We start from the raw sequence: 24227 nt of genomic DNA, 5'->3' as shown, positions 1-24227 counted from the left end.
TATCTATCTATCTATCTATCTTATAGTGCCTTTCACATCTACACTTACCAGCCACTTTATTTGGAGACCCTTTTGCCTTCAGAACTGCTGTAATTGTTTGTGGCATTGACTCAACGAGGTGCAGGTTTGTCAGCTGCACATCCATGATATGAATCTCCCGTTCCACCACATCCCAAAGGTGCTCTATTGGGTTGAGATCTGCTGATTATGGAGGCCATTTGAGTCCAGTGAGCTCCTCGTCATGTTCAAGACACCAGTTTGAGATGATCTGAGCTTTGTGACATGGCGTGTTGTCCTGCTGGATGATGGGGACACTGCGGTCATAAAGGGGTGGACATGATCAGCAACAACACTCAGGTCGGCTGTGGCATTTAATCGATGCTCAGTTGGTACTAAGAGACCCAAAGTGTGCCCACAAAATATCAGCATAACCATTACAGTACCAGCAGCAGCCTGAACTGTTGATCCAAGGCAGGATGGATCCCTGCTTTCATGTTGCTGACCCCACCATCTGAATGTCGCAGCAGAAATCGGGACTCGTCAGACCAGGCCATGTTATTCCAATCTTCTATTGTCCAGTTTTGCTGAGCCCATGTCAATCGTAGCCTCAGTTGCCTGTTCTTAGCTGTCAGGTGTGGTGGTCTGCTGCTGTAGCCCACCTGCTTCAAGGTTTGACGTGTTGTGTGTTCAGAGCGGCTCTTCTTCACACCTCAATTGTCACGAGTGCTTATCTGAGTTCCGGTTGCATTTCTGTCAACTCAGACCAGTCTGGCCATTCTCCTCAGACATCTTGCTCATTGACCTGCCACTCACTGATGGTTGCCCTTTTTCGGACCACTCTCTGTAAACCGGGTGGAGTGGTGGCACTGAGGCTACAGGGATCTGCACTGGCAATCAGAAGGCTGCTGGTTCAAATCCTGTAAACACCAGTAGTGACTCCACTCCATCGGGCCTTTGACCTGCAATTGCTCCATCTTGGGTGTGATGTTAACCGGCATGTATGCCTGCCAACCTGCAGGGACAACTGGGTGGTTGGTGGCAGAATTGGCACTCCAGCCAGCACCTCACAGTGTTCCATTCCATCTGTCCCAGTGTGGTGCTGAGGTGTCACCCAATGCATGGCTGCACTCGGGTCCTACTCTGGGATCCTGAGGTGGTCTGTCATGTGATGGGTGTATCAGCGCAGGCTCCTAAGCCCCCTGTCTCTCTTCTCTCTGTAACCCTAGAGATGGTTGTGTGTGTGTGTGTGTGTGTGCGAATCCCAGTAGATCAGCAGTTTGTGAAATACTCAGAGCAGCCCGGCTGGCACCACCAGCCATGCCACATTCATAGTAACTTCAGTCCCCTTTTCTCCCCATTCTGACGCTCGGGTTGAACTTCAGCGGGTGGTCTTGACAATCTTTACAGAGTTGCTGCCGTGTGATTGGCTGATTAGATAAGCAGTCGAACAGGTGTACCTAATAAAGTGGCCGGGGAGGTGTTTGTTTTGTAAGAAGTGGCTGGGCAGGCAGAGAACTTGGAGATGCCAAGAAGTCCAGTTTTATTTAACGCCTTTCTACAATGAAGAGCACCCCATGGTATTTTGAGCAGCGACAGTACGAGCCCGTATCTCATCACTGCTGTGTTTGCCTGAAATAAACGGCGCTCACACTGTCAACGTTCAGGTTTTTTTGTATAGCGCCTTTCCTTAATGAACATTCTCTCGGCACAATTGTGCCCACATTTCCATAGGGGGATAGCGGTTTTGAATGCCATTTGATTTTGTTTCTTTGCCAGAAATGCAGTCCACTCACAGTGCCAACATTCAGGTTTTATATAGCGCCTTTCTACACCTTTAGTCACAATTGCGAAAGAGAGGCTGGGGGTTACCACCCTGGTATCCCTGTTTTATTAGCAAACGGGTCATAAGTCATAAATCATCCACATGCTGGTAGCATTTAGGAGGAGGAGGAGCTCTGCCCTCTGGTGTAGTCGTTTGGGCATCTGGCACCACCTCCAGGGCACAAGGTGGCTTTATATTGTGGGGACTGGAAGGGGTGGAGTTCCTCGGGTAGTGGGTGGAGCTCTCCGGGCAGTGGGTGGAGCTCCCCAGACAGTGGGAGGAGCTTCTTTGGTGGTGGCCTGGGTCAGACATTCCTCTTAGGAAGGAGGAAAGAAAAAATGTTTATCGGTGCCCCCTTTCGTTCCGGGGTGGTATTGCATACTTCGTCAAAGCCAAGAAGGTGGCCCCCAAACACTCATGTGTGACAATAAAAACATATACATTTGTAGAGCGGTTTCATGAAGTATTCAGACCCCTTCTCTTTTATTGTGTCTGAGATTTAATTTTAAATGGATAAGTTTGCCGTTTTTGCCTGTCGGTCAACACTCCTTTACCCCCTAATGAGAAGGTGACAAAGTGACACCCACACCTCAGAAACACAGCTGTGAGTGCGCAGAGGCCGTGGATTCTCTCGGGTGCCCAGACAGACACGTCCGCCGACGGCACGTTGTGTTCTTGAGCAGCCAGCGACTCTTCCTGCCCGTCACTCTGGTCCAGCTATCTGATATCAGCTTAGAAATGACAGGCCGATGTGACAACGGAGGGGAAAACAGGAAATTTTCACCCAGCGTGTGTGTGAAGAGCAGATGATCAGCGGTGATAAAGAGCCACTGAAGTGGAAACTTCCACTGTGACGGCTTATTTATTTATTTTTTCTTTCTTCTTTTTATTATTGGAATTGTGCTGCGTGAAGAGGACGAGTAAATGACTAAACGAAAAGATGGGGAAGGGCTGAGGAGTAGAGTGTGGACCGTGACGGGATGGCCTTCTGCCAGGACGGGCCGCCTTTCATAGTGGCGTGCGTCTTGTGTTTTATTATATACGCATTCTCCTATTTCACTTTGTCCCATTCTGGGCCATGGTGACGGGTGCAAGGCAGGGTGCCAGTCAATTACAGGACCTATCTACCTACATTACAGGATTTACACTTTGGGACTGTGGGATGGCAAACTGGAAAATCTGGAGAACAACCCACAAGGATACAGGGAGAAGGTGCAAACACCACACAGATGTGAATAACAATGACAACATTCTCACACCCAATTAATTCAATTCCCGGGCCATCGGAGGAACAACCAACAAGAGACACATGTAGAACATGCAAACTCCATACAGATAGCACTGGCCGCAATGATATTAATAGTAAGAGGGAATAATAATAAATAAAATTCTCTGACCCAGTTAATCCAATTCTGGGTCACTGGTGGGGCCATTCAAACCCTGCGGCCCACCTCTGACTCTTCACTGAGTCCATTTAGAATCGCACACTATCCTCTCAGGCGCATCTTCGGGACCTGAGATGGAAACCGGAGAACCTAGAAGAAGCGAGTAAGGAAATGTCGGTGTAGCATAACATGCAGAAGCAGATTTACATTTTCTAGAACTGTGAGACTCGTTCATGGATAATGATTCAGTTCAAGAACCGAATGAATGTGATTGGTTTACTAGAACTGATTAAATTTGAAAATCAAATCAACGAAAATCGTGAGACTCCTTGTCGGGTAGTGATTCACTTCACAAATCAGATGGATGGGAATTGTGAGACTCGTTCTCGGGTAATGATTTCATCCATCCATCCATCCATTTTCCAACCCGCTGAATCCGAACACAGGGTTGCGGGGGTCTGCTGGAGCCAATCCCAGCCAACACAGGGCACAAGGCAGGAACCAATCCCGGGCAGGGTGCCAACCCACCGCAGGACACACACAAACACACCCACACACCAAGCACACACTAGGGCCAATTTAGAATCGCCAATCCACCTAACCTGCATGTCTTTGGACTGTGGGAGGAAACCGGAGCGCCCGGAGGAATCCCACGCAGACACGGGGAGAACATGCAAACTCCATGCAGGGAGGACCCGGGAAGTGAACCCGGGTACCCAGGTCTTCCAACTGCGAGGCAGCAGTGCTACCCACTGCGCCACCGTGCCGCCTTAATGATTTCATTCAAGACTCAAATAAATGTGACTGGCCTGCTGGTAATGACTCAATTTGAGAATCAAATGGCTGATTCTCTTGGGCAATGTGTCATTCTTGGGTAATGATAAAGTTCGCTAATCCAAAGAATGAGAATCATGAGACTCGTTTTTGGGTAGTGATTCAGTTTGCGATCAAATGAACGAGAATTGTCTGACCCATTTGGGTATAATGATTCAGTTCACAAATCTGATGATTGAAAATAGTTAGCCTCTTTCTCAGTTAATGATTTAATACAGGAATCGAATGAATGTGACTGGTTTGCAGGTAATCATTCAATATGACAATCAGATGAACGAGAATCATAACACTTATTCTTGGGTAGTGATTGAGCTCGCAAATTGGATTAATGACAATTGTGAGGTTTGTTCTTGGGTAATGATTCAGTTCAAGAATCAAATGAACGAGAATCGTAAGACTCGTTGTCGGGTGGTGATTCAGTTCACAATTCAGATGAATGAGAATTGTGAGACTCGTTCTTGGGTAATGATTTCATTCAAGAATCAGATGAATGCGATTGGCCTGCTGGTAATGACTCAATTTGAGAATCAAATGGCTGATTCTCTTGGGTGATGAGTCATTCTTGGGTAATGATTCAGTTCGCAAATCAGATGAATGAGAATCATGAGACTCATTTTGGTAGTGATTCAGTTTGCAAATGTACGAGAATCGTCAGACTCATTGTTGGTTAGTGATTCTGTTCACAAATCTGATGAATGCCAATTGTGAGACTCGTTCTCTGGTAATTATTCAATCCAAGAATCAAATGAATGTGACTGGTTTGCAGGTAATGATTCATTACGACAATCAAATGAACGAGAATCATATGCGCCTATTCTTGGGTAGTGATTCAGCTTGCAAATCAGATGAATGACAATTGTGAGGCTTGTTCTTGGGTAATGCTTCAGTTCAAGAATCTAATTAATGTGACTGGTTTGCTGGAAATTATTCAATTTGAGAATCAAATCAATACGAATTGTGAGACTCATTGTTGGGTAGTGTTTCAGTTCACAAATCAGATGAATGAGAATTGTGAGACTCATTCTCGGGTAATGATTTCATTCAAGAATCAAATGAATGTGACTGGCCTGCTGGTAATGATTCCGTTCGAGAATCAAATGAATGAGAATTGTAAGACTCATTGTTGGGTAGTGATTTCATTCAAGGATCAAATTAATGTCACTGCTTTGCTGGTAATGTTTCAATTTGAGAATCAAATTAACAATTCTCTTGGGTGATGAGTGATTCTTGGGAAAAATTAATGTTCGCAAATCCGACCAATGAGAATCATGAGTTTCGTTTTGGTAGCAATTCAGTTTGCAAATGAGTGAGAATCGTCAGACTCATTGTTGGGTAATGATTCTGTTTGCAAATCAGATGAATGCCGATTGTGAGGCTCGTTCTCGGGTAATGATTCAATCCAAGAATTAAATGGATGTGACTGGTTTGCAGGTAATGATTCCGTTCGAGAATCAAATCACCGAGAATCGCAAGACCTCAAAGGGTCTGAATACTTCTAGGAATGAGAGATTCCAGTTTCTGATTTTTAATGAATTTGCAGACCTTTTTTTGAACATGTGTTGTCACTTTGTCGTTATGGAACCGGGACATCTGGCAATTAAATCTGCAACACAATAACCGGAGCAGAAAGTAAAGGGGGGTCTCAATGTGGACTGAATCTAGAAGCAGATTTGGAAAGCGTGATGTGGCCGAAACAGTGAGCCACAGAATTAAATAACGCATTTCGTTAACATCGAGATTTTGTGTCTTGATTAGGAATGGTGGTCCTCCAGGACTGTTCTGAGACCCAACCCCAAGTGAGTTGGCTGGTCATCTGTTGGCTTGCTTTGCATCTCTTTATTGCTTGGCTTCTGGTTAGGGAAACAAGCGTTCCGAATCTTGAAATGCAAATCAGTTATGATTACAAATTAGATTGGATGGTAGGAATTGGTCACAAATAATGGAAGTGGCTGAGATGATAAACTGAGACCACCACAGCAGTGTGACCCCATTGCTTTTGGGTTGTGCCGTCACACGGTATTAATAATGTCCTTCCCGCTCTGCTCCATCCCTTGCTGATCGTTCCTTAAGCAAACATCCACAAGTCAAACCGCCTTCATAACTTGACGTGAGTTCACTGCAGTGACGTCACCTGACGTTTGCTGCCATCAGAAATGTCCAAACAGCTGATTAATGGGATGCTGGCGCTCGGCCTGACTCTTGTTTGCATTTCCACATGCGCCAAGTCTCTCCTTCGGTCGCCAGGTGACCGCACAGCCCTGCCGTATCGCCACTCTAGCCATGCATGAACAGCACTGCCGGAGTGGAACATCTGCCACGGTGGCTCAGCATCTCGTCTTGACAGTTTTCCAAATTCTCTGCTGGAGGAGCAGTGATCCCCAAACGGTGTGTGTGTGTGAAGGTTTTTTTCATTTTGTTTGTTCTTCAGAAAGAAGATAAGATAAACAAATGGCAGGGCCACAGTTACCCGTGTATACAGGTGGAGAGGAAGGTCATCAGGACCACCATTTTCAGGGTCTCTTCAGAGAAGATCCTTTGGGTTCAAGAACGGCCAAGCCGTTCCTCAAAACGCTTCACACACCTGGATAGGAGGATTAGCTGCCCTGCAGGTCCTCTCAGGGTCTCTCAGGTTGGATGGTGCCATTTCCACGTCTCTTCAGAGATGTTCCGTTGGTTTCAGGTGTGGTTTTAGAGAAACGTACTTAGTTGTAGGCCCTTTTGGGCAGTGATTGCAGCCTGGAGTCTCCGTGTGTCTAACGTGACCCAAAAGCTTCTTATACCTGGTTTGGAGGATTTTCTGCCAGTCTTCCCTGAAGATGTTCTCCAGGTCTGTCAGGTTGGATGGACAGGTGACCATGAGAACTGCCATTTTCTGGTCTCTTCTCAACTGTATTGCTACACCACCATAAGTGCCTGATTAACAGGTTGCTGCTGAGATGTTCCATTGTTGTCCACGGATGGGCTTTGGCTGAGTCGCTCCTATGTCGTCTTTGCTTTGTGACCCTTCGGCCCGGTCTGAGGTCCAGAGTGTTCTAAGCAGGTTTTCATGAAGGTTCTCTCCACGTTTTGCTCCATTCAGCTTTCCCTCAACCCTGACTAGTCTCTCGCGGTCCCGGATGTTGCCACCATCACCACCACCAGGCTTCACCACTGGAGCCTTCTTGGGTCTCCTGTGAAAAGCTTCTGTATTGGCTTCATCAGATCAGGGAATCTTGCTTCTTACAGTCTGAGAGTCTTTTAGGTGCCTTTTTGCAAAACTCCAAGTGGGCTTTCATTTCAAGAGGAAAGGCTTCTATCTGGTTGTAGGAGTAGTTGACCATCTGGAAGTTCCTCACATCTCCACACAGGTTCTCTGGGGTTCATCCAGAGTGACCATCTTGTTCTTGACCATCTCTCTTACCAAGAGCCTTCTCCTCCTCAGTTTGGCTGGTTGGCCTGCTCTAAGGAAGAGTTTTGGTTGTTCACAACTTCTTTTATTAATAAATTTGTGAAGCCCCTGTGCTCTTGAGAACATTCAAAACTTTAGAGATGTACTTAGTTGAAACCCTTTGGGCAGCGATTGCGGCCACGAGTCTTATTGGATCTGACACAACAATCTTCACACACACTTGGATTTTGAGATTTTCTGTCATCCTTCTTTAAAGATCCTCTCAAGGTCTGTCGGGTTGGATGGTAGAGGAGGACGTCAGGACAGCTGTTTTCACTTCTCTTCACAGATGTTCTATTGGGTCCAAGTATTGGCTTGGGCTGAGCCTCTCCTGTGTCGTCTTTGCTTTGTGACCCTTTGGCCCGGTCTGAGGTCCAGAGGCACATAAGCAGGTTTTCATGAAGGTCATCTCTACACTTTGCTCTGTTCAGCTTTCCCTCAACCCTGACTAGTCTCTCAGTCCTTGATGTTGCGACCAACACCGTCACCAGGTTTCACCACTGGAGTCTTCTTGGGTCTCCTATGAAAAGCTTCACACACTTGGATTTTTGGGGTATTCTCTGCGTCTCTTCTGTACACATCCTCTGAAGGTCTGTCAGGTTGGATGGACAGGAGACCATGAGAACTGCCATTTTCTGGTCTCTTCAACTGTCTTACCACACTACCATAAATGCCTGATTAACAGGGTGCTGCTGAGATGTTCCACTGGGTCAAAGTATGGGCCTTGGCTGAGCCGCTCCTGTGTTGGCTTTGCTTTGTGACCCTTCAGCTCCAAAGCGCTTCACGCACCTGGATAGGAGGATTTGCTGCCCTGCAGGTCCTCTCAGGGTCTGTCAGGTTGGATGGTGCCATTTCCACGTCTCTTCAGAGATGTTCTGTTGGTTTCAGGTGTGGTTTTATAGAGCTGTACTTAGTTGAAAGCCCTTTGGGCAGTGATTACGGCCTGGAGTCTCCGTAGGTCTGACGTGACCCAAGAAGCTTCTCATACCTGGCTTGGAGGATTTTCTGCCATTCTTCCCTGAAGATATTCTCCAGGTCTGTCAGGTTGGATGGACAGGAGACCACGAGAACTGCCATTTTCTGGTCACTTCATCTGTCTTGCCACACTTCCATAAATGCCTGATTAACAGGGTGCTGCTGAGATGTTCCACTGGGTCCAAGTATTGGCCTTGGCTGAGCCGCTCCTGTGTCGTCTTTGCTTTGTGACCCTTCGGCCCGGTCGGAGGTCCAAAAGGATGTAAACAGGTTTTCATGAAGATCATCGCCACACTTTGCTCCATTCAGCTTTCCCTCAACCCTGACTAGTCTCTCGATCCTTGATGTTGCCACCATCACCAGGCTTCACCACTGGAGTCTTCACACGCTTGGCTTCTTCCTTCTGTGCAGATCCCCTCGAGGTCTGTTAGATTGGATGGAGGGGACAACATCAGTAGACATCATAGAAAAATGTATCCTTAAAATTGGTAATCTCTAATTCAGGGGTCCCCAACTCCGGTCCTGGAGGGCCCCAGTGGCTGCAGGTTTTCATTCTAATCCTTTTCTTAATGAGTGACCTGTTTTTCCTGTGACACCCCGTCCCGGCTTATTGCCCGACTTAAAATAGTCCACCGAGACCACAAACTTTATGAACTATTTGTTACTAATATGTGTATTGATCCTAGTTTTATACCCAGTGGGCATCTTATTTTTCCTGCCCATCTGGTACCCAGTGGGCCTCCCTTTCACCAGCAGCCTAAAGTTCTTGTTGTGGTCTTTGGTGGCTTGAAGTCCCCCCCCCCCCCCCCACTTTCCTTTCTGAGGATGGCATCCCAATGCCCCGACTGATTCTTTAACTCCAGAATGGAGGGGCACTGGATGACTAAATGGGCAGTTTGTTGGCCAACCCCTAACACTTGTGCCATTTTGCCACAAATGCCACTCTGCTTTACCCCCATGGTGACACGCAGTGCCTTTTACTGATGGCAGTGGGCGTTACCATGGGGTGTCAGATGGCTTCTGTCTCGCCACATTGCACCATAACTCTCCGCCGCCCCGTGCATTTAAATTTAGACGGGTAATAAGAATGCCAGTTATGCCCTTTTTTTTTAACAAAGACTGATTTATGAGAGGCTTTCACAAAGCACAGAGCTGCCTTTGTCGCGGACTCCCCCCAGTCCCCCAGCCCCGGCTGGCCAGCAAGGTCACATGACTCCTTTTGTTCTGACCCCTTAAGACGGCCCCCACACTCCCGTTCCCTCGTGATTCAGTGACCTCTGCTGACCAGTCCGCAGTTAGTCGCCGCCGGGTGCCACGCTGATGCAGACGACCTACAAAATCGGGAGGAAGGTGGGCACCAACAGCGGAGGGTCACACAGGGATGAAAATAGCAGCCTTGTGCTTTATGTAGTGCAGCACCTCAGCCGTCAGGCCAGACTGTAACGTTTATAGCGCCCTGTCATGGCGACCAGCACCCTAAGGGGCATTACGAGTGTAATTCAATTTGTTCTCATTGAAGCACACACAAGAGGGTCACACAGATGGGCAGCAGTGGGGATTTAACCAACAGCCTTGTCGCTGTATAGTCGGGCACCTTGGCCGTTAGGCCCCACTGTATCTTTTATAGCGCCCTGCCATAGCCCACAGCACCCTAAGGGGCTTTACAAGTGCAATTCACCTTTATATAAATGAAGAGACGCAGCTGACGTCAGGCACTCGGGGTCACGCCGAAGGTCCATGATGGGGATTGAACCGACAGCCTTGAGCTTTATAGTGCAGCACCTCAGCTGTTAGGCCACAATGACATTTTTATAGCGTCTTGTCACAGCCCACACCACCCTAAGAGGCTTTACAAGTGCAGTTTAATTTGAGATTATTAAAATAAATGCACACGTGAAGTCAGTGATGGCGATTGAACCGGCAGCCTTGTGCTTTATAGTTCAGCCCCGTACCTGGTGGGCCACAACTGTCATTTTTATAGCGCCCTGTCATGGCAATTGGCACCCAAAGGGGCTTGCCTGGTGTAATTCATTTTCATACTTTTGAAGCACATGTAGGTGTGACACCAGTGCCTCGGGGGCTACGCAGAAAGTCAGTGGTGGGGATTGAACTGACAGCTTTGTACCTCACACTCCAGCAACCACACTGCACTGACTACCAACTGTCAAACTGTCCTCAAAGTCGTGGATGGGCTTTGAACCAACAGCCTTGGGCCACTCTGCCCGCTGAACTGTAACTTCTATAGCACCCTGTCATGCCAAACAAATCCTAAGGGGCTTTATAAGTGCAATTCACTTTTATATAAATGAAACGCATGCAGCTGACGCCAGACGCTCGGGGTCACACCAAAGGTCCATGTTGGGGATTGAACCGACAGCCTTGAGCTTTATAGTCCAGCATCTGAACCGTTAGGCCACAATGACATTTTTATAGCACCCTGTCATAGTCCATGCCACCCGAAGAGGCGTTACAAGTGTCATTCATTGTTATACTATTGAAGTACATGCAGGTGACATAAGGCACTCAGGGTCACACCAAAGGTCCATGATGATGATGATGATGACGACAGTGGTGGTTGTAGCCCTGGTACTAGTGGTAGTAGTATTAGGGGTTGGAGTAATGGCACTGGTAGTAGTGGTAGTGTTGGTGGTGGTAGTTAGAGTGCTGGTAGTTGTAATAGTAATGATGCTGGTGAGAATGGTAGTTAGTGCTAGGACTACCACTGATAATAATAATGGTGGTGAGGATGGCATTGGTACTACTGAAAGTTGTGATAGTGGCACTGCTAGTCCTAGTGCTGATAGACGTAATGTTGCTGGTGGTATTTGTAGCGCTGGTAGTCATCGTAGTGGTGGTGGTGGTGAGGATGGCATTTATACTGCTGGTAGCTGTGTTAGAGGGCACTGGTAGTTGTAGTGCTGGTAGCTCTAATGGTGGCACTGGTGGTAGTTGTAGTGGTGGTAATAATAATAATGGTGGTAGTGGGCACTGGTATTTGTAGTGGTGACAGTAGTGCTGGTGGTGAGGATGGCATTTGTACTGCTGATAGTTGTGGTAGTGGGCACTGGTAGCTGTAATGGTGACAGTAGTGCTGGTGGTGAGGATGGCATTTGTAATGCTGATAGTTGTGGTAGTGGGCACTGGTAGTTGTAGTGTTGTTAGCTGTAGTGGTAACAGTAGTGACAGTAGCTGTGGTGGTGGCACTGGTAGTTGTAGTGGTGGTAATAATAATAATGGTGGTAGTGGGCACTGGTATTTGTAGTGGTGACAGTAGTGCTGGTGATGAGGATGGCATTTGTACTGCTGATAGTTGTGGTAGTGGGCACCAGTAGTTGTAGTGGTGACAGTAGTGCTGGTGGTGAGGATGGCATTTATACTGCTGATAGTTGTGGTAGTGGGCACTGGTAGTTATAGTGGTGACAGTAGTGCTGGTGGTGAGGATGGCATTTGTACTGCTGATAGTTGTGGTAGTGGGCACTGGTAGTTATAGTGGTGACAGTAGTGCTGGTGGTGAGGATGGCATTTGTACTGCTGATAGTTGTGGTAGTAGGCACTGGTAGTTGTAGTGTTGTTAGCTGTAGTGGTAACAGTAGTGAGAGTAGCTGTGGTGGTGGCACTGGTAGTTGTAGTGGTGGTAATAATAATGGTGGTAGCGGGCACTGGTAGCTGTAATGATGACAGTAGTGCTGGTGGTGAGGATGGCATTTGTACTGCTGATAGCTGTGGTAGTGTCACTGCTGGTGGTAGTGTTGTCACCTCTGTGGATCATGCTACATGTCACCACTCCATAGCGCCACACTTGATTACAACCCAGAACTGCGGTGTATTTTTTTATTATTATGACGGGTGTGATAGATAGATAGATAGATACTTTATTAATCCGCCACTCCAATTTAAAGCGCTTGCGCCTGCTGACTCCTTCTGTTTAAAGTCCCAACAAGAGCTGCCGAAGGCTCATTTTTAAATAACATCCAACCAAAGGTGTTGTGACATTTCAAATTGAGTAGGACATTTCTTGCCAATGGAGCCGTCATAGGCCTTGTGCCCAGTTCAGGGTTGGCTGCCTCATGCCTTGCATGCAGTGCTGCCCGGATAGACCCGGGTGTCCTTGTTTGCAGTGTACGGCGGGTAGCAGAGGAGATTCTGAAGCAGACACCGTCCTTCTGAAATGAATAAAAAGTGAATTGCAAAACAGGCGCTGGCAGCAAAGACGGATTTTTGTCTGCGCCTCGCTTGTCCTGCCCTGCTTAATGAAAGAGGAAAAAAATAAAAAAAACAAAACATGTGTCCCTGTGAGTCGTGTCATCCCAAACGGAAAATGTGACTGTATGGCAGGCCACTCAGGCGAGGTCACCGAGTGGCTTTGTTGGCAGCCGACTGGCTGCTTTGGGAGCAGAAGTCATGGGACCTGCTTTAGTAGAGGACCTTAACCAGTGTGGGCTTCTTTCTGAACCACTGAACCGTTCAGTCTCTGTGCCAAGTGGCATCGCTTGGCATCACTGAGGCTGCGTCTCTGTGTCCACTTTATGAGAGCCACCTGCTCCTCCAAACAGCCAGTCACAGGGCTCTAGCTCACTCCACTTAGCATGGTGACCCAATCAGGTGGAGCTGGCATCTGACCAGACAGCAGAGTGGACACAATGGGCAGTTGAACTTGTGACTGTTGGTGTTATGGTGGTGTTCGGTGTTTGATTCCTTATATATACTTATGTATGTTTTTCTCCTCCTTGTAGGGTTTTTCATTTTGAGGCCATCGGGCCATTTTAGTTTCCTGACTGATGCCAGCATTTGTTTACATGTTTCCATAGTAACAGGCCCGGATGTCTGCAGTGCCCGGCACCTTCAGAGCAGCACGATAAAAGGTGCCCACTGTGGTCTTGTCTTCATCCGAGACTACGGATCACGCCACTCACTTCTCTGATCACGTTCTGCTCGTCTTGTGAACACGTTATTTTTTGGCAGGTCCTTTTGACTTTGATTTTTTCCTTTTGGTTTTTGTTCAGTAGTTTAGACGGACGCACCTTTGTCTTCCTGGTTTACTGTCCCTGCTGGTCTCTCGACTGCTACTTTTCTGCTGATCCTCATCATTTTTGTTTTCATCCGTTTTTCTACTTTTTGAACAACAGTTGGGTCCAAACTTGGCAGTCCTGTGGGTTTACATAGGTGGGGTTTGTAGGGTCCTCGGCCGTTGGCACACGTGCTCTTCAGGAGAAAGGACCAGAGCAGACACCGTGTTGGACCTTGAAGTGGCCAGACGACAGCAGCTACGTGCTTTGGGGTCTCTGTCTGTACTGCCTGATAACTTTGAAAGCGAGCCGCCCTGCCAGTCCATCTCTTCATCCATCCATCCATCCATGGTCCAGTTTACTATATAGAGCCTTTCATGTCTAGCTGTCTTATGATGCCATGCCTGCCTGCCGGCCTGTGGAATTGTGTCTTTAATGTACTGGTTTTCCTGTCTACTCATCTGTCCATTTTTATATAGTGCCTTTCACATCTGCCTGTCTGTCTTTAATTTCCTGTACCTTTTGAATCTGTCTGTCCAGTTAATGAGATACGCTTCCTAGATATACAGGTATCCCTCCTGCTGTCCGTCTGTGTGTTATATAGCGTCTTTCACATCTGTCTGTCTGTCTGTCTGTCTGTCTGTCTGTCTATCTATCTATTATAAAGTATCTATCTATCTATCATATAGTGCCATTCACATCTATCTGTCTGTCTGTCTGTCTGTCAATCATATAGTGCCTTTCACATCTATCTATCTATCTATCTATCTATCTATCTATCTATCTATCATATAGTGCCTTTCACATCTATCTATCTATCTATCTATCTATCTATCTATCTATCTATCTATCTATCTATCTATCTATCTATCTATCATAGACAGATGTGAAAGGCAATATATGATAGATAAATAGATTGATTGATAGATAGATAGACAGATGTGAAAGGCACTATATCTATCTAGAAAGGCAATATATGATAGATAGATTGATAGATAGATAGACAGATGTGAAAGGCACTATATGATAGATAGATAGATAGATGTGAAAGGCACTATAAGATAGATAGATAGATAGATAGATGTGAAAGGCACTATATCTATCTAGAAAGGCAATATATGATAGATAGATTGATAGATAGATAGACAGATGTGAAAGGCACTATATGATAGATAGATAGATAGATAGATGTGAAAGGCACTATAAGATAGATAGATAGATAGATGTGAAAGGCACTATATCTATCTAGAAAGGCAATATATGATAGATAGATAGATTGATAGATAGACAGATGTGAAAGGCACTATATCTATCTAGAAAGGCAATATATGATAGATAGATTGATTGATAGATAGATAGATAGACAGATGTGAAAGGCACTATATCTATCTATCAATCTATCTATCATATAGTGCCTTTCATATCTGTCTGTCTATCTATCTATTAAAAAGTATCTATCATATAGTGCCTTTCACGTCTGTCTATCTATCTATCTAATAACCAGATGCCCCCCATCTATGGTTTGTCCCTGCTTTTCACCCAGTGCTGCCTGGGAAGTCCTCACAGCACGGCCTGGATTAGGTGACTCTGAGAATGTTATGTTTCATTATAACTGACAGCCCACCCTTAGTGGTATCCTTGAATCTGAAGGTGCTGGTCTGCCAAGCTCCCAAACTGGTTAAAGATATTTATGCTACACTATTGGGGGGGGTGTAGGTGGGCTCAGGAAATGCCTGGCTGAGCAATGTTTCAAAAACTGCGCCCGTGCCAGCAAGGCAGCATTATTACCTCTGAAGGCATCCCCAGTGGGCCGTTTTCTGGATGCAAGCAGGTAGGCACTGAATAGCCTGGCGTGTCACATAACAATCGCCTCTCGTCACGTTTCTGTATTTTCTTAGTGGTGCAGGTAGCCCGTAGGCAGGAGGCCTCTGGACAGGCCTGACCACGTGTGCCATCAAGAGACGTCATCACATTCCACAGAGGTGAGACCATCACATTCCGTAGCACTTGCACAAGCCCCACGAGTGGCGATGACAGCATGAAGGCAAGAATGCACGTGGCGTATCTCGGCCAAGTTTTTTTTGTGTGGCATGTGCTGGCACACAACCTGATGCTGCTTTGCAGCCCTCTTGGGGCACTGCCATGTCATTGGCCTCTTCAGAGATGGCACAGGAGCTCGTCGGTCACCGTTTAACATTGTTATGGCATAGCCAGGCTCAAGTTTATTTGTGGTACGGTTGATCTTAGTTATTATCTGTAATAATATCATAAGCTGCCTGTCCATCCGTCTCTTTGTCTGTCTCTCCATTTGTCCGTCTGTCTGGCTGTCTGTATGTGTGTTTGTCTGTCTTTCCGACTGTGTGTTTGCTTGCTTGCCTGTCTGTCTATCCACCCATCCATCTAACGGTCTTACAAAACTTTTTTCACGTGTGTTGCCATTGGTCCATCTTTAAATATACGGCATACATACAGCGAATCGGGGAGAGAGAGGCAGTGGCGGATGAGAGCAACCTGTAAAGCTGCACCGACGTGGGGAATACAATTCCCATCATGCAGCAGGAGTGCCCTGGGGATGATGGGAGGACACCACTATCGGTGATCTAACACTGCCGGCTCAGCGTTTTCTTCTCGCCTGCTCTGAGTAATACTTTTATTTTATACCTTTCTGGATTACAGCTCTTCTCTAAGAGTGTGTCATGTGGTCTCATTGTGGCTTGTGTTCAGCCATGTTGAATTTCCTTTGTTTGTGCTAATGTTATTTTCAGCATTGCCGTAGACCCCAAGCCCCCCGATTTGGGAAGTTATTGCTCAACACCATTTTGTATGATCGCTGAATGCCCTGTGGCCATGTCTGTAATGTGCCTTGGCGCAGGGTGAGTCACCCCAGGCACTACCACACGCCAAAGGGGTCTTTGATCCATCCATCAATTTGTAAGGCAGGCCTGTTCCGCCCCAGTGTTATTTTCAGCTATGCCATAGCCCCCAGGCCCCCCATATATGCTTGGTTATTGCTCAGCACCACTTTATATATTCATTGTGCCTTACCAGGGTGGGTCCCCAGGCCCTACCGGCTGCCAAAGGGAACTTTGATCCATTCATTCAGCCTCCAGAGTTATTTTCAGCCATACCAAAGCCCCCCACGCTCTCTGATATATGCAGTTATTGCTCAGCACCATTTTGTATCATCACCTAATGCCCTACCAGGGTGGGTTCCCAAGCCTGACCGGACACCAAAGGGGGGCTGTGATCCATTTATTTGTCAGGCAGGCTTATTCAGCCACCAGCATTGTTGGGCGGAATGGCCTGTTCTCCTTTGTTCTGATGTTCTAATGTTATTTTCAGCAATGCCATAGACCCCAAGCCCCCCGATTATGAGCAGTTATTGCTCAACACCACTTTGTATCATCACCTAATGCCCTATTGCCATGATAATAATGTTTCTTGCCAATGTGGGTTCCCAGGCCCTACTGGACACCAGAGGGAACTTTGATCCATCCATCCATCCAGCCTCCAGAGTTATTTTCAGCCATGCCATAGACCCCAAGCCCCCCGATATGGGCAGTTATTTCTCAACACCACTTTGTATGATCACCGAATCTCCTGTGGCCATGTTACTAGTGTGCCTTACCAGGGTGGGTCCCAAGGCCTTACCAGACACCAAAGGGGACTTTGATCCATTTATTTCTAAGGTAGGCCTGTTCAGCCCCAGAACATCATTTTCAGCCATGCCATGGCCCCCCAAGCCCCCTGATATATGTAGTTATTGCTCAGCACCACTTTGTACCATCACCTAATGCCCTTTGACCATTATAATAGTGTGTTGTGCCAGGGTGGGTCCCCAGGCCCTACTGGACACCAAAGGGGACTTTGATTCATCTGTTCAGCCCCCAGTGTTGTTTTCAGCTGTGCCGTAGCCCCCAAGCCCCCTGATATGAGCAGTTAATGCTCAGCACCACTTTGTATGATCACCAAATGCCCTGTGGCCATGTCAATAATGTGCCTTACCAGGGTGGGTGCCCAGGCCCTACTCAAAACCAAAGGGGTCTTTGATCCATCTGTCTGTAAGGCAGACCTGTTCAGCCCCCAGTTTTATTTTCAACCATGCCATAGCCCCCAAGCCCCCCGTATATGCACGATTATTGCTCAGCACCACTTTGTATCGTCACCCACTGCCCTGTGGCTTTATTAATGTCGTACCTTGGCAGGGTGGGTTGTCTGGCCTTACCATCTAATAGGCAGCTGCTAAGAAGACTTATCTGTACTTGTATTGTGCAGGAGTGGTTCTCTGGTCATCATCATCATCACTTTTAGTAGGCGTCACTGAATACTCCAGTTTCCCACCCGGATCCCAAAGACCACCAGATTAGACAAACTGGCCAGGTAGTACTAACTGTACCACCAGTCAGTTGGCCTGGTCGCCTCCATGCAGAGATGTGCTGCACGTGGCCAAGTGAAAGAAGACCCCAAGGCACGCAGGAAGGCATCTGGCCCTGGAAACTCTGGTTAGACCGGCACCCACCGTGACGCACACCAGGAACACGACTGGCAGTTGTGAGCAGGAGTGTGACTCATGATGCAAATCAGCTGTTGTTTTTATTTAGTGACATTTATGTGACAGGTGACATGAGTGCAGAGGTTGCCTGAGCTGGCACTATAAGCGGGTATCGGCTCCCTTATCCTAGGGTAGACCTTCTCCCAGGCCTCATCAGCTGCAGTTGGTTGGCTTTGACCTGAAAACCCCTGACCTCTCGTCTTTGTCACACATCCATTAAACGCCACTGAATTTCGATAAGTGCCTGGGGGGGGAGGGGGCGGGGTGGGCTGATGCAGGGGACGGCAGAATTTTGCAGTTTTTAGCTTATTGACTGCTCCCCTCCCCCACCCCCGAGGTCTAAATGTGACACAAAGTGCTTTGTCAGGCCAGGGAGACCCCCACACTGAGCTGATGCCTTCTCCGGGACGGGCAGTCATCAAGCTTAGGAACTGAAGTGCGAGGGGCCATTTGGAAAAGGTCTGCTGGTGCGTTAACTGGTTTGGAATATTATTAAATATTAAATAATGAAATACAGTCAGAATAGACAGTAAGCGCACGTGAAACACATACAAGAGAAAAAGCAGAAACTACGGCTGAACTCGACATGCCCTTGTATGGCACCGGATCTGTCCGGCAGAAATGCTATTGGCTGACACAAAAAGGGGGCGGGCAGGACTGTTCTGGAAAGTCATCATTAGCAGTTGCTAACTTTTCAGTCGTGGAAACTGACGAGATCAGCTACCCCAGTCGACGAGTCTGACATACCCTACAACATGAAGTCACAGCGTGTGACATCCGAATTCTAACAGATGGTGCTCAGCCCGCTTCCATTCTGCAGTTCTGCTATGGAAACACATTGCCTTTTAACAGTCCTTGGGGGGGTCTGCTTTGTGAAAAGATGAGGTCATTGTTGGGGGTCTTTGTGGGAAATAATAGGGTCATTGTTTGGAGGGTCTTTGTGAAAAATGGGGTTATTGTTGGGGGTCTGTTTTGTGAAAAAAATGGGGACATTTTTTCGGGGGTCATTGTTGGGAGGTCTGCTTTGTGAAAAAATGGGGTCATTGTTTGGGGGGTCTTTGTGGAAAAATGAGGTCATTGTTTGGAAAGTCTTTGTGAAAAATGGGGTCATTGTTGGGGGTCTGCTTTGTAAAAAAAAATGGGGTAATTGTTTGGGGGGTCTTTGTGAAAAAATGTGGACATTTTTTCAGGGGTATTTGTGGAAAAAATAGTGTCATTGTTTGGAGGGTCTGCTTTGTGAAAAAATGGGGTCATTATTTGGGGGGTCTTTGTGGAAAAAATGGGGTCATTGTTTGGAGGGTGTCTTCTTTGTGAAAACATGGGGGTCATTGTTTGGGAGTCTGCTTTGTGGAAAAATGGGGTCATTGATGGGGGGTCTGCTTTGTGAAAAGATGGGGTAATCATTTTGAGTTTTCTTTCCATTGTGGCCGGGTGTAGGAATGACAGTTCAGATCAGCGGAAAGATTTTTGGGGCACCAACCGGGTCGCCCCCTTTATTTGTGCGAAGACAAGAATATGCAAAAAAAAAAAAAAAGAATTTCCTTCAGCGGGGTTTAGTAATTTAAGCAAAGTTGAGGCTTTGTCGCCTCTTAGAGGAGCTCCGTCTCAAGGGCTGCTCTGGTGGGCTTTCATGTCTGCAGGACCAGAAGGGGCGGGGCTACAGGACTTCACTGGGTGGGCGGCTCCTCTGCGCTGTGATGAAAGATGAACACAGCGTTAGCAACAGCGCCCCCTGTCATCTAGGTGGGTTATTACCTACCTCAACGGAGCCTGCGATAAGGTCCTTCGATGTACACGTGTGACATCGTTTTAAGTTAACGGTGATACGGGATTTACTAAAACAAAGTAAGGTTTTGTAGGGGTACGAGAGATTGAGAGAGAGAACTAAGCCAATTGCATTATTTCAAGCCAACAATGATGGACAAGCATCTAAAAATTAGCCCCCCAGTTCATAGGAGCCGGTAAATGGCCGTGTCATGAGTGAAGGGATGTGCCTCTTCAAAGATTCCATTACCTACTGACATGACTGGGCATTGGGGTCAGGGGTCACTTTTGGGACTCATGAACACCTTCGCTTTTTCAACTATTGAAGTTCATGGTAATGTTTTCGAGAGTTTGCAGCACAAGGGAATCGGCAGACAACCTCACCATCTTCTGTTCCTATTTATTTTTTTCCCAGGCATGGAAGAAGCGATGGTTTGTTCTTCGCAGCGGGCGGATGACGGGCGACCCAGACGTTCTGGAGTACTACAAAAATGACCACACCAAAAAGCCCATCCGCGTCATCGATCTGAACCTGTGCGATCAAGTCGACGCCGGCCTGACCTTCAACAAGAAGGACCTCGAGAACAGCTTTATATTTGACATCAAGACCATCGACCGCATCTTCTACTTGGTGGCGGACACAGAGGAGGAGATGAACAAGTGGGTGAGGTGCATATGTGACATCTGCGGGTTCAACTCTACTGATGACGGTAAGGGCAGCTTTTGTGCTTCGGGTGTCTCTGTGGGTCATGGTGGGCCTGCTGTTGGATAAATGTAATAAGCAGCGCTTTATGTTATGGGCAAAAAATATTGGAAACCCTGCACATCTCCCAGGCAACTGTTGCAGTTACAAATGCTTTGGTCTTCATAAATGCAATATTTGTAGTACTGCATTTTATTGCTTCAACTATTTGTGGTGCCCCATCTGTTGAAAATGAAAATGCAAAGCATTTTTTTGCTACAAGTATTTGTGATACACCATCTGTTGGAATGGAAAATGCAAAGCATTATTTTCGCTACATCTATTTGTGATGTGCCATCTGTTGGAATGGAAAATTCAAAGCATTTTATTGCTACAATTGTTTGTGATGCGCCATCTGTTGGAATGGAAAATGCAAAGAATTTTATTGCTACAAGTACTGTATCTACGATGCCCCATCTGTTGGAAAGGAAAGCGCAAAGCATTTTATTGCTACAAGTACTGTATCTACGATGCCCCATCTGTTGGAAAGGAAAGCGCAAAGCATTTTATTGCTACAAGTACTGTTTCTGTGATGCCCCATCTGTTGGAAAGGAAAATGAAAAGCATTATTTTCGCTACATCTATTTGTGATGTGCCATCTGTTGGAATGTAAAATTCAAAGCATTTTATTGCTACAATTGTTTGTGATGCGCCATCTGTTGGAAGGGAAAATGCAAAGCATTTTATTGCTACAAGTACTGTATCTGTGATGCCCCATCTGTTGAAAAGGAAAATGCAAAGCATTTTTTTGCTACAAGTATTTGTGATACACCATCTGTTGGAATGTAAAATTCAAAGCATTTTATTGCTACAATTGTTTGTGATGCACCATCTGTTGGAATAGAAAATGCAAAGCATTTTATTGCTACAACTATTTGTGATGCACCATTTGCTGGAATGGAAAATGCAAAGCATTTTATTCCTACTTGTATTACAGAGTACATTCCAACAGAGGGTACACTGTTGGAATGATTACTTGGATTTTTAACCCCTCTTAGATGGGGTAGCTCAGCTGTAGTAATAATAATACATTTTATTTATATAGCGCCTTTCCCATGTTAGTCCTAACTATAGTAACGTGCTGCTCTCAGCCCCACATAGTCCAATTTTTGATCTAGCCCAGTATTCCATTATTGGGCCGTGGATCTTTGCGGAGTCCACTCATAGACGGACACATTTTAGAATCGGGTTACTAAATGTAAACTTCTTGTGTGTGACGGTGCCAGCAAGTGATATCCTGTTGCATGTTTGCCGGACATACAAGTGAGATCTACACCGGGATGTTTTTGGTGCTGCTTACACGTTCATTTGCCTGTTTCTAATCCACACAGCTTGCCGTCATCACAGTCTATGCAAATCTGGATTAATGCAATAAGCAGCATTTCAAGTTGCGCTCCAAAATTTTGCCAACCCTGCACTCCTCCCGGACATCTGTTGCAGTTACAAATGCTTTGGCCTTCACAGACATTTGTAGTAATGCATTTTATTGCTACAACTGTTTGCGATGCGCCTCTGTTGGAATGGCAAATGCAAAGTGTTATTACTACAGCTGTTTGTGATGCGCCATATGTTGGAATGGAAAGTCTAATGCATTTTATTCCTACATTGTATTACAAGTGCATTCCAACAGAGGGTGCACTGCACATGTTAATGCTGAGGTCTGTGTGGATTGCTTAGATTTCTTGGGTGGGCAGAGCAGCAAGTCCTAACCCTACATGTAATGCAATTCTTGATCCATCCCCGCATTTCATATTGGGCTGCAGTCCATTGCAGGGCCCTCTCACACCCAGGTCCACTTTAGAATCTGTAACCAGTCTGTGCCAGCGAGTGACATCACGTTGCATGTTTGCCGGACATCCAAGTTCAGAACTTCACCAGGCTGTTTTTTGTGTCACTTATTTGTCCGTTTGACCGATTCTAATCCATACAGCCTGCCGTCTCCCTCCAGTGGTCTTCTAAAGTTCTCGCTGCCTCTCGCCCTTCCACTAATGTCTCGCTAGTGACAGATGGGTTCAGTACCCAGCACCACTGAGAATGCATGGCTCCATCTAGACAAGGTGGGTTTACAATGGACAGACGAACGTACGTTCAGTTTTCCCTGTGCTTGCGCAGACACGCTCCCTTAGCTCATCCCTTCTCAGTGTCCCCGTCGTGCTCCTGTTGAATGAGTGACATTTTATCAGAGTATGGCCTGCCGTGCCCTCTAAAGCAGCAGTGGGCAGGAAGCACAAGGAGTCACGCACTGCCTCCCGAACAAGAGCGCGGCCGACAACATTAGCCTTTTCTCTTCGGCACTGGGAAGCCTCCAGAGTGTCCTTGAGTCATTTGAATTATCCGCAAGGACGCTAATGGCTGTTAGAAAAGCAGCAGAGAGTAAAATTAGAAGCGAAAAGTCCTCATGAACGTCAAAGGGGACATTCAGGAGGCCGAGTGGGCGGCCACGCTCCGCGAATGAAGGGGCTTCCCCGCCGCGGGAGTGAATCAGAGAGGCTGACGAGACAAACGCATGAGCTTTGAAGGCCAAAGTCACCCAGTGACTGAGTCATCCATCCTCATGCCAGGAGAAGAAGGAGGAGGAAGAGGCCTGGGGATGAGTGGACATCTTGGGGATTTTCTTTTGGGGAGGTTACAGAGTGGTAGAAAAATGGGGGTACCTGATCATTTATTCAGCTTGTTATGGTCACTTCTGTCTCGGGCAGAATGAACCCACCTCATTTATTCTTTCTTTGTGACCAGAGAGAGGTCCAGTCCTGCAGGTAGTCTAAGGGGCCACAACTGAGGCACATACTGCGTACCCCGCAAGAGCAGTAGAGCAGGGGCACCAGCAAGGGATGAAAACAGTCTGGAGGGCACAGTTTGTGGTGTCACCCTAAGACACTTGGAGGCTGACAACCCAGTCATTAACTGAGGACTGAAGCATTTGTCATTTCATTAGATTGCACATCACAAGCATTTGCTGGAATAAAATCCACTGCACTTGTCACTCCAACAGATGGCGCATCACAAACATTAACTCTGCTTTTATGAATCCCATGCCTAATTGCTTGTAACAGAGATCTATGAATTGCATTTGTCATTTCATTAGATGGCACGTCACAAACATTTGTTGAAAGAAAGTCCACTGCATCTGTCACTCCAACAGGTGGCGCATCACAAACATTACAACAACAACATTTCATACAAATGGTGTGGCTCAAAGTGCTTTTACAAGATGAAGGAAGAAAAATATAAAAAATAAGTTCAGGCAATACTAAGTAACAAAGAACAAAGCAAGGCCGAAAAAAGAAAATTCCAGATGGGCTGGAGAAAAAAAAAAAAAAAAAATCAAACCTGCAGGGGTTCCGAGGCCACAAGACCACCCAGCCCCCCCTAACATTTATGATCTTCATCAGTCCTCATGGTTTTTAGGCTTCATGCAATTGATGATGATGATGGTCATGTGGACCTCTGGCCTTCAATCCATCAATGTAAGGACTACACGGTGCCCTGATCAGGTGGCGGTGGCACAAATCGCCACCACAGAAAACCGGAAAAAGAACAGCAGAGAAAGTAGGGGTTAGTGGGGATTGTGGAGCCATGAAGAGAAAATGATAATTCAGTGCATATCCAGAATTTCAGGGTTACACTAAAATGAACATTAACTCTGCTTTTATGAATCCCATACCTAATGGCATTTAGCAGAGACATATGCATTGTATTTGTCATTCCAACTTCCCCAGC

At 46.6% G+C, this 24227-nt stretch overlaps 1 protein-coding gene across 6 annotated transcripts in view; it reads left to right on the top strand.

The window, feature by feature from the left end:
• Positions 1-24227, top strand: part of gab1 (GRB2-associated binding protein 1) — a 166469-nt gene that overhangs the window by 95924 nt on the left and 46318 nt on the right. For all 6 annotated transcript variants that reach the window (XM_051928157.1, XM_051928158.1, XM_051928154.1 and 3 more), the window contains exon 2: positions 20181-20475. In XM_051928157.1, coding sequence (XP_051784117.1) covers positions 20220-20475 — 256 coding nt within the window. In that variant the 5' untranslated portion in view covers positions 20181-20219. The remainder of the gene's footprint in view (positions 1-20180; positions 20476-24227) is intronic.

This window comes from Erpetoichthys calabaricus, chromosome 5 (genome assembly GCF_900747795.2).
Source record: "Erpetoichthys calabaricus chromosome 5, fErpCal1.3, whole genome shotgun sequence".
NCBI classification, from domain to species: domain Eukaryota; kingdom Metazoa; phylum Chordata; class Cladistia; order Polypteriformes; family Polypteridae; genus Erpetoichthys; species Erpetoichthys calabaricus.
This window is presented reverse-complemented; position numbering and strand designations above follow the sequence as displayed.